Below are 18,141 nucleotides of genomic sequence, written 5' to 3' on the forward strand. Positions count from 1 at the left end.
ATAGAAGGGGAAGGGGATAAGAGAAGAGGGGAAGAGATAGAAGGAGGGCAGACTGCGAGGAATATTCAGAATGCATGCCATCTTGTTGGTGGTGGGGAGGGGAGAGATGGGGAGAAAATTTGGAACTCAAAATTTAAAAAAAGAAAATAAGAAAACTGAATGAAGCATACATGAGCAACCTTATTTTTTTAAAAAAATATTTAATTCTAACACCTCTTGGGTAGCTGAAAGCAATTTTTTTCCCTGTAGAAAGTTTTTAGACTATTAGTATGTCTATGATACTAGTTAACAAAAGGAAAAAGTTCTTTGGGCCAGTTAACACAGATCCCACCTCATCAGAATATGTGGCCAATTCTTTTTTGGTTATGTGTATGAATAGCTGTGTTTTTTATATCTAATTTAAATTTAAATTATTTGAACAGATTTTTTTCTTGTTTTTAAAGCACTGTTTTCATTTACTTTTATTCATTTTGTATTTAAACTTATCTTTTATTTAATCTTGGACATTATTTAATAATGCTGATATATTGGTACATTATAGGTAGTGATAGCTAGGTGGTACGGTGGTTAGAGTATTGGGGCTGGTGTCAGGAAGTCCTGAGTTCAAATACAGTCTCAGATGTTTGCTAGCGGTGTGACCCTGGACAAATCATTTAACCTCTGTTTGCCTCAGTTTCCTCAACTGTCAAATAGGGATCATAATAGGACCTATGTCCCAGAGTTTTTATGAGGATCAAATGAGATATTTTTTAAATAGTTTAACACAGTAACACATAGGAGGCACTTATATGCTTATATAAACATTTAGAAAACAAATTGGATAGTTTACAATGCACAAGAAATATAATAAGAAAAATGTTATTAAAGTCAGAAATATTAGGATTAGGGAATCAGAAAGGAACTAAGAATTTTTTATGGGGAGGAGGAGAAAGAGAAAAAAATGTTATTTTTTTCTGAAGTATAATGTCTTCAGAAGGTAAAAGGCCAGTATTTTTACTTAGTCAGAATTCCATGTCAAAATAAGTCACAAATTATTTGACTTCTTTGAAAAAAAAATTCCTCAAAGGGAATATTGCTATTTTAAATTGTAATGTAGATTATTGGTTTTGTTCAGAATGCAGTGGTTCATTGGCTGAAAAGATAATAAAGGTGAGAATTTGGGTAAAAGGTTTCAGATGATGGAGGTGAAGGTCTATACCTGAAGCACCTAAGCCATTTTATTCTTTATGTCCTTTCTATTCATTTGCATGGATGAACAAAAAGAAAGTTAGAGTTGACAAAACTGGGAGACCCAGAGAATCTGTGATGACTTGAAGAGCTGCCTATTGTGCTGAATGGGTAGGGTTTGACAGTCATACATTAAGCCCCTAAATCACATGGGCTTTTTTTTAACCCCTAAGTCTGATTGTGGCAGAAGACAGTCGTTGGCAAATAGAAAGTGAAAGTTAGAAAATTTCATCTAATAATTATGGATACTACTGAATAGTAATATTGATTTTTCAGTATTCCAAAGAGGAATTCTTCTGGAGGGAATCCTCTTTTTTTGAAAAATAAATACGTCTTATAGCCAGGCCTCTAAGGGAACAGATTAATATTATGGAGGAAGAAAGCTACTATGTTTTTCCTCCCAGTATTTCTTCTTTCTTTCTTTCTTTCTTTCTTTCTTTCTTTCTTTCTTTCTTTCTTTCTTTCTTTCTTTCTTTCTTTCTTTCTTTCTTTCCTTCTTTCTTTCCTTCTTTCTTTCCTTCTTTCTTTCCTTCTTTCTTTCTTTCTTTCTTTTTTTTTACTTTTTGGTGAGGCAGTCGGGGTTAAATGACTTGCTCAGGGTCACAAAGCTAGTAAGTGTTAAGTATCTGAGGCTGGTTTCCCAGTATTTCAATGACTGGATTGTGAATGTATTGCACTTCTTTTAAAAAAAAAAAGATCTAGCCTTTTAAAGTCCACAGACTTTAAAAAAAAGAGATAGCAAACCTTTCTCTTTTATGGGACACCTCCTCTAAGGACTCAAGCTGAAGCCAGGAGTGGAAAGCAAGTTCTCCAGGAAACACTACTTAACTGGCAGATACCACATGACAAGTGGGAACAGCATGATAATATCACTCTAAGAGATCAGTAGCCTTGTGGAGTTTGAGGCATGTGTTGTCCCTTCATATGTGCAACCTGGCCGTAGGTTTTTTCTTACATATATTTTTTACCACATGTTCACTATATGCATCCTCTCTTCCTATGAACGATGTCTTATTTATAGGAGAGTGTATGTTAGGTTATGGAGGATAGCGAATTATTTATTTATTTCTCTTATTTCTATGTTATTTCATAAATGCTTTAGCTTTGAGTCACTTGAGTCATCTGGGTAACTAGGAAAAGTTAGCACTTTAGTGGGGGATCGTAACTATGATTTTGAGATAATATAGATCTTTAGAATATCTTGAATCTGAGTTAGTTTGTCTGGGATTCTCATATGTGAATTGGGGGCTGATTCCAAGTGCTTCATTTAAAATGGCAGCCAGTGTAGGACCTAGCAGCCTTCTTTCTCTAAGAGGAATGTAGCAACATGTTTTGGAGGCAGTGTTTTATTAATATTTGAATATGAATTGTAACACTTTGATTCTGTCTTGAGAGTTGATTGATCTTGCCAGAAGGTATATATTATCTTTATTTCTTTTTATCCTAAGTTTTTCAGGTTATTTTCTATAATTTCACAAGATTATTTTGTGAGTATGTAAAGAATTCTAAGGGGATTTATAGGTATTTAATATGTGTGCCCAAAGCATCTTGACTTTCCTAACGAGTAGCTACTTGTTCTTATGTATCTTGCTACATGTTTTGGTGGGCTGGGGAGAATTTGACTTGTGATTTAAAAAAGAAAAACTTTAAAACCGATATTTTAATAGGGAGATAGAAGAATGTCTTACAGATATGCATTGTAGATGTGTATATATCCATCTATCTATGTTTAAGAATGTGTATTAAATTACAAAGTAATTACCTGTGCTCTTATTGAAAAGAAATTGTAGTGCTCCTAACCATTAATGCGTTTGTGAGGAAAATCCTCTTAACAAAGGCAGCCCTGATAAATAAGAGTTGCATAGAAGAGACTACCACAACAAGATAGGAACTAGTAATATTAATAGTGGCTTACATTTATATAGTGCTTCACAGTTGACCATATACTTTCGCAACACCCCTAAGGAGGTGAGTAGTACAAATATCATTTTCATTTTTTTAGATGATAAAATTAAAGCTCAGAGAGGATAAATGAGTCAACTTCTGGCACATAAGTGGAAGAGCTGGGTCTCAGGTCATTTGACTCCAAGTCTGTTCTTCTTTCTAATGATACTCCTAATAGTGAGACTTAGGCTTACATTCAGGTTCTAGCCTAAAAGAAAAAAAAATCTAGGAAAAAGATCTTTAAAGAAAATTGACTGAAGGGGCAGCTAGGTGGTAGAGTGGATAGAGCACCGGCCCTGAAGTCAGGAGGAGCTGAATTCAAATCCAGCCTGAGACCAAACACTTGACACTTACTAGCTGTGTGACCCTGGGCAAGTCGCTTAACCCCAATTGCCTAAAATAAACAAACAAAAAAAACCTAGCTGAAATGTTTAAAAGTTGCTTTGTGGTGATGAGGAGGAACATTAACACATTTACTTTTTAAAATAAGTGTTTATTGCTGTCTTCTGTTTCTTAACGCTATCACAGTTATCCTGAGTATCTCTTTCTTTCTCCCTCCCAGAGAACCATCCCATAAAACAAATAGTATTTTTAAAGAGGGGGGAAAAACTCCCAGCAGGAATGATTAGTATATTGAAATAGTCTGAATACATGTGCAACCTGGAACACTTGTAACACTCTTACCTTCACAAAGAAGTGGATTAGGGATGTCCTTTCATCTCTTCATTTGAGTCCTGCTTGATCTTTATATTTGTTAATTCGCTTTTGATTTTTTTAAAGTGTGTAGTTCTTTCCATTTGCACTGTTGTAGATATTGTGTATACTGCTTTCTTGGCTTTGCTTACTTCACTCTACATTAGTTCATGTAGATCTTTCCAAGCTTCTCTGTCTTCATCACATACATCATTTCTTATGGCACAGTAGTATTCCACTACATTCATGTGTCATAATTTACTTAAACATTCTCCAGTCAGTGAGCATCTACTTTGTTTCTAACCCTTTACTGTCATAAAAAGTACTGCCTAAATATTTTGGTGTATGTGAGGACTTTCTTCTTATTGATGGTTTCCTTGGGGTCAACCCAGTAATTTGGACATTTTAATTACTTTAATTTTATAATTCAACATTTCTTTCTAAAATGGTGGTACTGTTTCACAGATCCATTAGCTATTTTAGTATGTCTATCATTCTACAACCCCTTCAACATGTGAGAAATAGCTCATTTTCATTTTCACAAAAGTCACCTGAAACCTAAGAAATGCAATCTAAAGGTTAGGTGGAAGTTGAACAAAGGAAGCCATAAATTAGAATAAGAAAACACTTGGTGGGTGAATAGACTAAAGAGCTGAAAACAGGTTCTGAGGTTAGGTATAGATGAACATATCCATATACCAAGTAAGGGGATTGTTTACACACTCAAAAGCAAAAGTGGATGCGGGCCTAGTTCCCCGAATTATAGAATGTAGGAGATGTAATTAGGGGCTGAGACTCATGTGGGGAAATTCGACACTTTGGAGAGGCTGTAACCTCTGTAGTACCCAGCCAATGGGGAAATAGAGGAGGGAAATTTAAATCGGGAATAGGGAATAAAAAGCTGTGTATCTGCCTTACACATGTGTCCACACATGGAACACCCATTTTGGCCAGGTTGTGGCTTTGTGGAATTTGTGGTAAGACTCTTTGCTGTTTACAAATGGGGACTCCTCTGGGACCCAAACATCCTGAGTGAGGGGCAGCTACCACCAGAGAACAGGAAGACATGTCCCGTTGATTTCAACGGTCCTGTGTATCCTTGGCAGGCATCCCAGCTCACGGACTGTTCAAGATCCTAGGACCAAGTTAATGGGTGAGGCCATTACTGAACTAGGAACAAGAAGGGGAAAGGGAAAATAAGCACACGGCAACCAAGCAACTCTGTGTACACACCCAGGGTAGGAAAGGAGGACTATTTAAGTATTGCTCTGGTGGTTAGGTATATCTTACTGGGGTTCTGGAGACTGAGTGTGTGTGTGCATACTAGAGCACAAGAGGTCTCAGACAGATGAGTAAGATGAGAAAAAATTCAAAGACGCCAGAGAAACCAGGGGGAAATAATGAGACCCCTGTGAACAGTCCTCCAGATAGTCCCTTAGGGAGGATGTTAAAATGTGGGAAGATACAACCTGTACTAGATAGAAGGATAAGAAAAATATCAGCGCTGGTGTCAGTGAACTAGGGATAGCCCCAAATTATATTGGCTACAATGGGGTTCTTTTGACCTGTCAAGATTACTTTATTTTAAAAACAAACTAAGCCTAAAAAGCCAACAAGAAAATTAGATTCATGTACACTTTGTCTTATCAAGCTGTTTGTGTCTGTGTATGCTTGTAAAATGTTTCATGTTTCTGGTGAAGGATTTAAAATGAAGGTCTGTAATTAGAGAACATTGGGAAAGAACACCTGCCTTAGGCTTTCAGCAGGAGATTAAGATTTTTTGAGAAGGCCTGACACTGGCCAAGTTGGGGCTCCAGAATAAAGTTAGAAAATGAGTAATAGAATACAAAAAAAGCAGGAAGAGACTCAGAAGTTAGTGGAAGGTGCAGCAAGCAGCTTTTACTGATAAAGATCTAGAGCAAAGGCTGAGAGAGGGAAAAGCTAAGGGGTTTGAGTTCAGGTTTAATCAGTTCTCAAAGCTAGAATTTGTACTTTATGTTTAAATCTAGAAAAATGTCTTTGTACCCCTCCTGCCAGTATGTCTGATGTCACCGTAATGTGTTTGGAGCTGCAAAGATGGGGGTTTTCCTGTCTTTTAAGCATTAACATTATAAAAGCTGTTTGTGAAGAGCATGGGGGAGATACAGCTCTCTTGATTTGTAAATTGCTAGGCATCAACTTCCTCTAGATTCTAACAGGGTGAGGAGAAGTAGGACCAGAAGTGGGGTGAGTATCATCTTTTTAATTTGTAATGTGAAGTAAGGTGGAGGTAGTCTGAGTAATGGATTTAAAAGATTAGGAAAGAGGAATAAAGGTTTGAGCTAAAAGGTGATGGATAGGAAAAAAAATTGGTTTGGGAGTAGGTAGGGGTGGGGTGGTCCACCACCAGCCCATGTGCTCTAAGCCCTATCCCTGGATGATTGTTCTGGGTGCCTTTGTACCAGTTTCAGATGGTTTAAGCATGTTAAGAAGGTGTGAGGAAGCTTGATTTTGTTTTGGGTAGAAAAATTGAAAATGAAAATTTTGTAGCTTGATTTGAAAACCAATAAAGTTATAAAGGGTTAGAAGACCACCTACCTTTCAGGATAAACCTGTAGGAAGGCTTTATTAAATCTGACCTTGAATAAATTTTGGCTACGGTAAAGATATTGGTTATTGTGATTTGAGGTTATTATGTAAAATCTTAAAATGTTTCCCAGTACTGTTCAATTAATTATTGGAACTCTAGAAGTTTTCTGCCTGGGGAAAACTGACCACACCCTGTTGGCATTGATTTGGGTTCCTGGGGTTGTCTGGGTCAAACTCTTAGTTGAGTGATTACAGGTGAATTTAATCTGTTTTACATCAGCCTGAAGCTTCCAGGAGGATGAGATGCTTAGGGTGGTTTAGCTCTCTTAAGGAAGTAAGCTCTTCAGAGCCAGAAATTGTTGCCACTTGTCTTTTTAAGGGAATATATGAATTGTGGAGATTTCCTTCTAAAGGGCCAAAAGTATTACATTTAAAAACAAAAGTGTTTTTAAATGTTTATCATTAACGATTATAAATCGAGATTTGATTTAAGTTTGTTTACCTCAGTTTACTGTTCTGTAAAGGGGATAATAGTGGAACTCACTTCCCAAGGGTGTTGAAAGGATCATGTGATTGTAAAATGACTTAGTATGTGTGCTATAGTAAAATGACTTACATGTAAAATGACTAGTGTGTCTAGCATATGCTAGACATGATATTATTATTATCTTTCTAATTCAATGTAATTGTTAAGAGTACCAAAAGTAATAAGTTCAATAATTTCTATATGTGATCATCTGAAAATGCAATCAATGCCATCTAGTTTGTGTTTCTAAATTGTATTATGTTTCTAAAACTCTCTTGGATTGTAAAAACTTAAGAGACCTTGATATTTGGGGGAGTTATGCTAATATAGAAGTTCCAAAAGGATGATGTAGTTTTAGAAGTTTTTATGAGGGTTGAAGATTAGAGGCAGGTCAAGGGAGAATTTTGTGACATAGGATGAAGGGGACAAAAGGAATTCTTTATGGTTTGAGGATTTAAAGGATGGGGCATGAAGGCACAGATTGAAGATTGAAGAGCTCAGGAACATGGGATGGGGGTCACAAGGGCCATTCTTTTGGTGTGGGTTCAGGATTGGGGGAAAAGGACTTTGGGACCCCTATCAAGTTACAGGGTAAGCTGGAGTGATTGGGGGAGAGTGCTGGGAAAATCTTGATGGGAGTGACTGAAAGGTTGAATGAGGTCTAGGTAAGATCAAGGATGGAATGTAATTGGGGGGACCATCAGGGCCTGGTAATAGACTCTATTAGGATAACAAAGAACTGGGAGATTGGGCATAGGCAATAGGGAAAGGCTAGTTGATAGGCCAGATTCTTTTTTTGGGGGGTGAGGAGCAAAGATTTTGGCTTGGGTCCGTACCCCATCAGTTGAATTATGGAAGAAAAGTTAAAGCTAGAAAAAGCATAACTTTATAGCCCATGCTTGATTATTGCCTACAGGTAGTCTTTATGAAAGCCACATTTATAGAAATGTTTGGATTATTAGGTGTAAATAAAGCTAAAAATTCTAATCTCAGGAGGCAAGGAGATACAGTTTTTCATCCAGTTTTCTTCTGGAAATGCTTAAAAATCGTCTATAAAAGAATATTGTTTGTTTCTACACAATCACAAGCTACCCTACAACATTTGAGTAATTGTTGGGGCAACAGCAACTTTGGGGTTGAATTTACTTGAATGGAATAGAATTTGCGTTGTTAGAGAATTATTTTAAAAAATCGTATGTTGATAATGGGTTGTTTCAAATTTTAAATACATTATATTGTGTATGTTATTGTTACATTCCTAAATTGTGTAATTTGATAAACAATTGTATCACTTATTATGTTAGAAAAGCAATTTCTCTTATAATCTAGATGTTAGATTAAGAATTGTACTGTCAGAGAAAAAGAGAAAATTCAATGGGTTAAGAAGCTGTTAGGTCATTCTATCTGAACATGTGTTGTAACATTTTGAAGTACTGTAATTTAAGAAACATGAACTTCCAAGTTTTGTCTATATTTAAAGGGAAATTTCAGCTAAAATTATTTGGTTCTCCTGTATGAAATTTAAGATTGTTAACTAAGCTATTTGGAGTTATTGTTTAAATCAAGTATTTTTTAAAGTATTTTTGTGAAAGGAAACTTAGTAATTGTGCAAAGAAAGGATTGTGTAAAATCTCCTTGTAATTAATTTAGTTTGTGTAGTAGCAGGATAAATTGTAAGGTGTTTTTAAGAAAGAGAAATACTTTTATGAAGAAATGTTTGGCAAAATCTTTTGGGTGATTTTTAAAAGGCCTACTAAATTTCCATTTGCAAACTAATTTATTGCACTAATAATTTTATATTGATGACAATTATGTCCAAACCTCCTGTGAATTTTGAGTTTGTTTTCCTAGGTTTGAATTTCCTAGATTTGTTTTGTCTTTGGACTGGCCTTAGTGGGTCCATTTTGAGAAACATAGGGTCAGCGGCTCAATGGAAGCAGCATCAGAGTTATTAATACTGTGTGGGACAACTGAAAGTTTCTCGTATGAAATGGAAGCGATGCCCCAAAATTTAGTTAAGGTTTTAGCATTTGCCGGGCCTAAGTTTCGTTTTCCTGTAAATCATGTGATCGGGTCATACACCTGTTGCCTACCCCCTCCCTTGTTTTGTAACCACCACCCCAGCCTTATCTTTGCCAAATAAGGCAATCTTCTAGCTTCCAAGCTTGTTTTGGGTAAAATATATCTCTTAGTTTCTGGGTAGAATGTAAGGTCTCACCGCAACCAATGGGGATAAAGAGATTCAGGTTAAAAGGTGGGAGGGTGGGTGGGCTTTTCTTAGAATTGTTTGTCTAGGGGTATATAACTGCTTTCTTGCTGCTTGTGTCCTGCCTCCTACTCCAGTCTGCCTTGGGTAGGTGATGCCCAGTTCTCGCTGGAGGCTTGCTAAAATAAAACTTCTGTGTCTACCTAGACAAACCTCTGAATTTTCATTTGGGTAGGTGGTCTCAATCCCACTCAATACTAAAGTAATTACTGTAATGAGTTGTAAGTGGGGAAGATCGTGCTGTTTTGATCTGAATTCATTCCATGGGCTAGTAAGGGTTAGAATTAGTGTTTGAACTTCTCACCTGTGTAAGATTCAATTCCTGAAAGTGTTTCATTCTTTCAGATTAAGTATGGTTAGAGAAGGATAAATAAGCTTAAGAAACAGATATGCAAATCTATTAGAGTAGCAACTTATGATCTTAATGGAAATTTGGTTTTACTCATGTTATTTAATACGGAATCCTAACATGTGTAGGAATGCATGTAAACTACTTAGGGCTCACTTTAGAGACGTTCCCTAACTAATGTGAGATTATAGTCACATCTGAAACCGTCTGAAACCCTGATGATGGGAATTTGCTATCCAAGATCTTAGGGGCTGTTAATGAACTATTATTCTGAGTCTAACTCCAGGTATTATTATCAAGGAACTGATTGAGCTACTGACCCATGATGCCAGCAACCCAGTTTGGGGGCGGGGGAGGCGGCGGGAATCTATGAGCTGCATCTATGAACCTGCAGAGGGTGTTCTCACGGGAAGGTTGGAGGAAGACTATTCTGCACAGCTGAGGTAGGATTGTCCTGATACAATTTCCCCGCTATGACACCTGGCAGACTTTAAGCCTGGCTCAGTGCAGTTGGCCATTATGTAACTTCTGACTGGAATTGACATGAAGTTAGGGAAACATTGTTCCCTTACTTTAGTTATGTCCTTGTTCTTTCATGGCAGATTTCTATAATCATAAGTTTTGTAAGTACAATATCAAATCTATTAAATAATAGATTAATGCTAAAACATCTGAGGTTGTTATAGTAAGATCCAAGTATAAGATTGAGCTGTTTGGCCTAGAATTTTAGAATTAATTATCAGCCTTGACCTGTATAGGTCAGGGTCCTTTACTTCCTTGTAATGGTATGGGAATAATTAGGCCAAGGGCCTGTGAAACCAGTATATTATTCTGTTACTTAGTTAATATCAAAGTTGTCTCAGTTTGTTACAATTAATTAATGTTAGAAGAATGGCTTGTGGGTCTATCTTGTAAATGCCTTAAAAAGAAGCATCCACTTTAATTAAAGATTATTTATTTGTACGTGACCAGAAGTTGGGATTGTTTTATTACTTGCTATGTACTGTTTTTTAAATTGATTACTCAATGTATTTGTGGAGATATTGGAGTCTATTATTAATTCCTTAGTGGAATCTCATTCTCCTGATGAGGGAATATGGATAAGAATGTATAATAATGGAGATATGAGGGTTGAGTTAACTTTTATTATTTGACCTGGTTATTGGCAAGGTAATTTAAAATTGTGTTAAGATCAATCTTGTAGGAGAGTGACACAAGAAAGAGGATCTCTACAAGAAGACAGTCTGCTGGACACTGCTTGAATAGCACTTAGGGGACAGATAGGTGATGCAGTAGGTAGAGTCTTGGCCTTAGAGTCAGGAGGACTTGAGTTCAAACCCAGCCTCAGACACTTGCTACTTACTAGCTCTGTGACTCTGGGCAAGTCACTAAACCCCATTGCCTAGCACAAAACAAAACAAGAACAGCACTTAGACTAGAAAACTTCACCATATGATGTCCAGAACACCAACCAGACAGCTACATGAGATGCCTTAAATGGGCTATTTATTGTTACTTTTTCCCTTTTGGTTTCTGTATCTGTATTTACTAAGGGGACTACCCCCTTTTGATTTGTCAATGCGTCGATCAGTTTCTCCTTCCCTTTTCTCATATTGTTATAAGTCCCCAAAACTCCTTGATGAAATATTGCCCCACAACACAGCTGCAGATGGAATCATTACTAAGGCATTGCAGGGTCTAACCACTTTACCTGAGGAATTGTCAGAGAACTCTGGGATAGATAATTCAATAATGGGGTGGTTAGAACTATGATTTGGCAAGTGGAAAGGAATGGCAGTATCTTATTTTCAGTAATGACTGGGGTTTTAACAGGGGTTGGATGTTTTATAATACCTTGTGTACAAGGACTAGTGCAGAGGTTAATAGAAATCACTGTTACCAAACAAATGCCTGTATAAGAACCAAATTTGAGGAGGATGTGGAAATAAAAATTATGGATAAAAGAAGAGGAGGGAATATGAGAAATATCTAGTTTTCATTTCCACAAAAGTCACCTGAAAATTTCTTAAATGCAGTCTAAGGGTTAGGTGGCAGTTGAACAAAGGGAGCCATAAATTAGAATAAGAAAACACTATTGGTGGGAATAACTGCAGAAAACTGATTCTGAGGTTAGGTATAGATTAACATATCCACATGCTAAGCAAGAAGGGGTGTTTCCACTCCCAAATAAGAGCAAAAGTAGATGGGGCCTAGTTCCCTGAATTGTGGGAAGAGAAGTAATTAGGAGTAGAGACTCATGTGAGGAAATCAGATGCTTTGGTTAGGCTGTAACCTCTGTAGTACCCAGCCAGTGGGGAAACAGGGAAGGGAAATTCAAATCGGGAATAGGGAATAAAAAGCTGTGTATCTGCCTTACGAGTGTGTGTCCACACGTGGAACACGCAGTCTGTCTAGGTCTGGCCAAGCCATTGATAAAAATTCTTCCTGGTTCAAACAGTGGCTTCATGGAATTTGTGGTGTAAGACTCTTTGCTGCTTACAAACATTGGCTATTGCCATTTTTTGATATCTTTGCCAATTTACAAGGTGTGAGGAGAAACCTCAGGGTTCATTTGATTTTTATTTCTCTTAATAGTGATTTGGAGCATTTTTTCTTAATGTGTTGTGAATATGCTGCAATTCTTTTGAGAACTGTTTGCTCATATCCTTTGACCATTTTTCTATTATAGAATGGCTGCTACTTTTATATATGTATTTATTGTTTACATATATATATATCTTGTATAAACCCTTATCAGAGAAAACCTTTCACCTATTTATTTAGTTACAAATTAAGTTAAATGGAACTCAGATTATTAAGATGATTTTTGAAAATGATTCTGAACCATTCTATAAATGTAGTTTCATTCCCTTTCCTGTCTACTAGTTAATCTGAAATCTGGCCCGCTTTCCAGTATTGGCTGTATTTCAAGTATTGGCCAGTATTCTCCTTAGCTCACTTGCAGAGGCAGGAAAATTGGATTACTCCTTGCTCTTCATTGCTGCTTTCAAGTTCTCTCTGCCTCCATCAGTCTTTTCTTCTTTGAAGTTCTTGGTATTTATATTTATCATCGAATCAGGATCCTGGTAGCTTTTGTCTACAGACTCCGGGGTTACTCCTTCTTCTTCAGTGAGTTCAGTGCCAGGAGCGCCTGCGTCCCCAGCCGTGGTCTGATGCGGGCAGAGTGTGAAAAGAGAAAGAATCAGGGGCCAGGTGGAAGATGTGAAGAATAAACTTCATTTATTGATCTAAGGGCTCAGGCTTATATAGTACTGGATCAAGCAGTAGTAACACTATTTTTCATGAAAAGTACAAATCTAATTAAGTGATTTCCTTACTTCCTTGTACCTTGTCTGTTACATTCTTTCCTGCATCCTGTCCTGTACCCTATCCGTTTCTTCTCTTCCTGCATCCTGTTCTCAAGAGACAGAACGGGGGGGTGTGAGCCGACATCCTGAGTTTCACAGCTGTCGGGCTTAGTACATGCTACAGGTAAGACTCAGGCTGGCCTAAGCCCTCCAACTCCCCAAAGCTGGCCCTCTACAGTTCAGCACATGGCTCTTTCCTCCCCAGCCTTTGTCCACAAACTAGGAAACTTCAGCATACTATTGACTCTCTCTCAAAACACCTTAACAGCTCAGTTCCTCAAGCTATTCATTTCCTGTGACCTACTTCTTCACTCTGACACACAAAGGTGGTTATACCTTTGATCTTGGCATCACCCACAAGTGTAGGACTTCCCTATGCACAAGAATTCCAAAATCCTCTTATGCTAATTTAGTCTATTGGCTTTTCACCTCTCCTCAGGCCATATTTTACAAAACCCTGTTCTTCACCCACACTGACCTCCAATCCCTTAACCCCTCTCTTCCAGGCCATCTTCTCTGCACTAGCCATTCTCTTTTTTCCTTCTTGACCCTTAGTGAACCAATTCAGTTCTAAATGACTTCCTCTCTTGAATTTCTAGCCCTTCCCTCATCATATTGCCAGCTATGTTTTGCCAAGCCTCAGCCTTGGATCATTCCCACTATCCCTCCTCTTCACTCCTGCATACATGCTGCTGAACAAAGGTGGAGAAAATCACAATCATTCTGGTTGGGTCCACTACAAATTTATATTACATAATCTCAACTGGACTCTCATTGCTTTTAGTCAGTCTTACTATTCCAGCCTCACCAACCCCACTCTCCACAGTGGGTCTTCTAAACCTTTTCAACCCTTCTCAAACTTGTATGGCTTCTGTTCCTTCAACCCTTTCAACTGAGAAACTTCCTTCATATATTACAGGGGGGAAAAAATGAAGCCTTTTGCCATGAATTCTTTTTCTCTTTTCTTCATCTCACATTACTCATAAGCATTCTGCCACTTGTTCCTCCTTCACCCCTTTCTTGCATAATGAAGTGTCTTTACCCCTTAACAAGGCTAATATCTCTACTTGCTCAGGTAACTTCATTTCATTGCATCTCCTCTAACAGACTGTCTCCGTCATCTCCACTCTCACTTATTTTCAATCATTTCCTGTCTACTGGTTTACTGTCAATTGTTTGAAAACCCTGACTTGATTATTCTGTCCCTGTTAACTATCCTTCTAGTATCTCTTCTACCCTTTATGGCTGTTGTTGTTGTTGTTTGTCCCTTGTTCTCAAAGATGACCGTGATATCCAGGAGGTGATACTGTAACATGCAAGTGAATTGGATTTAAGTGAAGGAGGGATGTGCAAAGTCACCAGCCTCACTTTCTTCTCCCCTTTATGGCATATACTTCTTGAAAAGGCCACTTACAATACTTTCTCTCCTCTCACTCTCTTCTTAACACCTTGTAGGGTGTTATTCATGTAAGTGTTCATCATTCCACCAAAACTGCTCTCTCCAAAGTTAGCAATGATCTCTTAATTTCTAAATCCAATGGCCTTTCAGTCTTTGTCCTTGACCTTTCTGTAACCTTTGACACTGTTGCTCAACCTCTCCTCTTTAATATTCTCTTTTTTCTAGGTTTTTGGGACACCATTCACTCCTACTTCTCCTTCAACTTATCTCACTGCTCCTTCTGAATCTCAATCTCCTTTGTGGGATCCTCCTCCAGATCATAGCCACTAACCATACATGTCCCTCAGGGTTCTAGTCTGGGCCTTCCTCTCTTCTCACTCTCTGCCCAAGCCTCTCTGCAGACTTCCCATCTTGTATCTCCAGCTGCCTTTCAGACATCTCAAAATGGATATCCAGTAGACATCTTAAACTCAACATGTCCAAAAAAGAATTATTTATCTTTCCCCCTAAATACTCCCCCAAATCCTACTTTTTTTTTTTTATTATTGTAGAGGGAAATTCCATCCTCTTACTCTCTCAGATTTTCAAGCTAAGAGTCATCCCAGACTCCCCTCTCTTTCACTCCCCATATCCAATCTGTTGCCAATGCCTGTTGATTTTATCTTTGCAACATCTCTTGAATACTCTCCCTTCTCTCCTCTGACACTGCCACCACAATAATAGTGTAGGCCTTCGTTGCCTCATGCCTGGACTACTTCAGTAGCCAGCTAGTGGGTCTGCCTGTCTCAAGTGTGTCTCTCCACTCCAGTCTATCCAATTCAGCCACTAAAATGATTTTACTAAAGCACACGTCTGATTATGTCATCCCTCCTACTCTGTAAATTCTAGGGGCTCCCTATCATCTCCAGGATCAAATACAAAATCTTTGTTTGGCATTCAAAGCCCTTCAGAACCCCAGAGCTATCATATCTTTCCAGTCTTCTTAGACCTTGCTCCCCCAACTGGTACTCTTTGATCCAGCCTCCTGGCTGGACTTTCCATCTCTCACCTCCAAGCATTTTTCTTACTATTCATGTCTGGAATGCTCTTACTCTGCTTGCTATTGTCCTTTAAATCCCCATCTTGTAGAGGAAGCCTTTTCTGTCTCCTCTTAATTCTAGTACAGTTCCTCCATTAATTATTTTCTATTATTTATTTTGTATATACTTCACACACACACACACACACACACACACACACACACACACACATATAATGTGTATATATGTATGTATGTATGTTATCTCCCTCATTAGATTGTAAGCTCCTGGAGGGCAGAGATTGTCTTTTGCCCCTTGTATCAACAGTGCTTATCACAGTTCTTGTCACATATTAGTTATTTAATAAATGCCTGTTAACTGACTGACATTGGGTTTTAGTTTATCCTGTGAAATTTTTTTAATTCAGACCAAAACCAGCAAATCTTTTTGAAGAATATTTGCTTAGGAAATTTGATTTGTATGGGCTTAGAAGTAGCTTGAGGTGATTTAACTCTTCTACCTTGGCAGTATTTTGGGAACCTTTTTCTGATTGTTGTAATTTAACCTGTCTTATTTAAAGATTAATATAACCCTTTCATGTGTCTAATTTAGCTTTCTTTACTATGAAGCCATAGTGATACATATGAATAGTAATTTGTTTTACTGTAACTTAAGCCCAGCATTGCACAGAAGTGGGAAAGCAGACTGAACTGCTTCTGGGAAATTGTTTAGCTCCCTGAAACAAAAGATCTTTTTTTTTTTTATGATAGTACTTTCCTGGTGATTTTTTAAAAAAATTTTCTTGTCATGGAATACAACTTTTTCTAAAGAATTACAGTTGCTAGTTGGGGCTTGGGAAGGAAAGGGTGCAGTGGAGACATAAATAGTCTGTAACACATTACTAAGCAAAATGACTTAATTGATTGGGATTATAATTAAGTTGCTATTATTATAATTATTATTATAAATGATGTTTGAATATTTACATATTTCTTTGGGACTTATTGTAGTTATGTTAACTCTTCCCCAATTATGAATCTTAAATCAGTTTTCTTTGTTCATTCTTGTTCTATTTACTCCTAGCTTAATTCATGACACCTGCTAATTGTGATTGCTTTCAACATTCCTACATTTAAGGTTAATAATCTTTCTATAAAAATATGAATATGCATATATGCATATATTAATTTATTATTAGATACATATGCGTACATATATATGTGTGTGTTTAAATTGAATTTTATTTACAATCTCTTTTTAAATTTGTTTTTAAAGATTTCCCAAAGTGAGGACAGTAGGAGCCATTCTGAGAAATCAGCTAATCTTTCACCGGAAGAAGACTCAAAAAAGCCAGACAAGTTTCCCAGTTTACCCTCCGATGCTAAGACTGTGGACAGTGATAAACAGCCAAAAGAAAGCTTTCTCCAATTCCTTGGTAACTTATTTAATATCTCAGCAAAATCCCCCCAGCAGCCAACCCTCAAAAGTGAGCATGACAAAACTGAAAAGGATTCACAAAATCTCGTTTTTCACAAAGAAGAGTTTAAAAAAGAAAGTGACGTATGCAGCAGTTCTCCTCTGGATGAACCAAATCCAACAACTGAAGAAAGAGATCTGCCTACTGCAGGTGCTCTGTCAGATGCCATTTCACAAGATAAAACACAAGAGAGTGAACAAGAAAGCAGTGAATTGCTAAAGTAAGTTCCAAACATTATTTAACCAGGAATGAGTAGTTTGTTCAAATGTGAAGGGGTCATTAGATAACAATATTACATTGTTTCATGAATGTGTGTAATTGAAGATATACAGAAAGGGAGAAAGAAAGAAGAGCTGATGAGTAGATAAATTCTGCTTCTTGCGTTGTCCCTGATTTATTTATTTTAACAGAGGTACAAGGCATTTAGGTTGTCAGGATTTTAGCTTCATTGTGTGGAAAATGAGATAGGATGGACTTGATGTCTCAAGACACTTCTAAGCTCTAACATGTCATGGTTCTATGTACTGTACAGACAGGCCTGATAAATCCTTTTATGGGTATTCCTTGGGACAGTCTTAATACATATTTGCTACTGTAATTGCAGTAAGAATAACTAAATTTTAGATTTCCTGATTTTGGAAATATTTGCCATTTTGTCTATCCTCTTGTAGGTGAATAGGGATTATATCCTAAATAGATGTTTTTCAGAAACAAAATAGTTCCAAAATTTTAATTATTTTATTGATTAGGTCTCAGGGGAAGAAAATAATCAGTGAATTGCAAGAGATTTCATTTATTGTTAATGGAGCCAATCTTTTGTCCTTTTGAAATAGGCTAAAATCTCTTATTAGATTTGACACTAGCTTTTATTCCTCAACTTTATCAACTAGACCAGAGGTTCCCAAACTTATTTGGCCTTCCACCCCCTTTAAAAAAATTACTCAGTGCTCCCCTGGAAATCTACTTTCATTAACTCTTTTAACAGTTTTTTTCCCTGAAATTTGCTTCATTTCAAAAAAAATACATAAAATACATTTTTTAAAGTGACACATCTTAAATTTAATTATTGTAAATTTGTGGAGGTTTTCCTGCACTGAAATTTTGATGATGCAATATTGCATCATGTAACCATTTAGTGTCATATTACAAACAAGTCATTACACACCCATATTCCTGCCGATGCATGACAGTGTGCAACATGCTCGCCTACCAACACTTGCTTTTTAAGATCTGTCAGTGGGCTTGACCACTGATTGGTTGGTTATAACTTAGATTTTGTGTGTGTATTTGTAAAATAATATAATC

General features: G+C 37.1%; 1 protein-coding gene across 1 annotated transcript in view; it reads left to right on the plus strand.

Moving 5' to 3' along the window:
• CRYBG3 (crystallin beta-gamma domain containing 3) overlaps nt 1-18,141 on the plus strand; it is a 146,285-nt gene that overhangs the window by 32,368 nt on the left and 95,776 nt on the right. The window contains 1 exon segment of the mRNA XM_020977949.2: nt 16,635-17,056. Coding sequence (XP_020833608.2) covers nt 16,635-17,056 — 422 coding nt within the window.

This window comes from Phascolarctos cinereus, unplaced genomic scaffold (assembly GCF_003287225.1).
Source record: "Phascolarctos cinereus isolate Bilbo 61053 unplaced genomic scaffold, phaCin_HiC Scaffold_725;HRSCAF=1366, whole genome shotgun sequence".
Classification (NCBI taxonomy): domain Eukaryota; kingdom Metazoa; phylum Chordata; class Mammalia; order Diprotodontia; family Phascolarctidae; genus Phascolarctos; species Phascolarctos cinereus.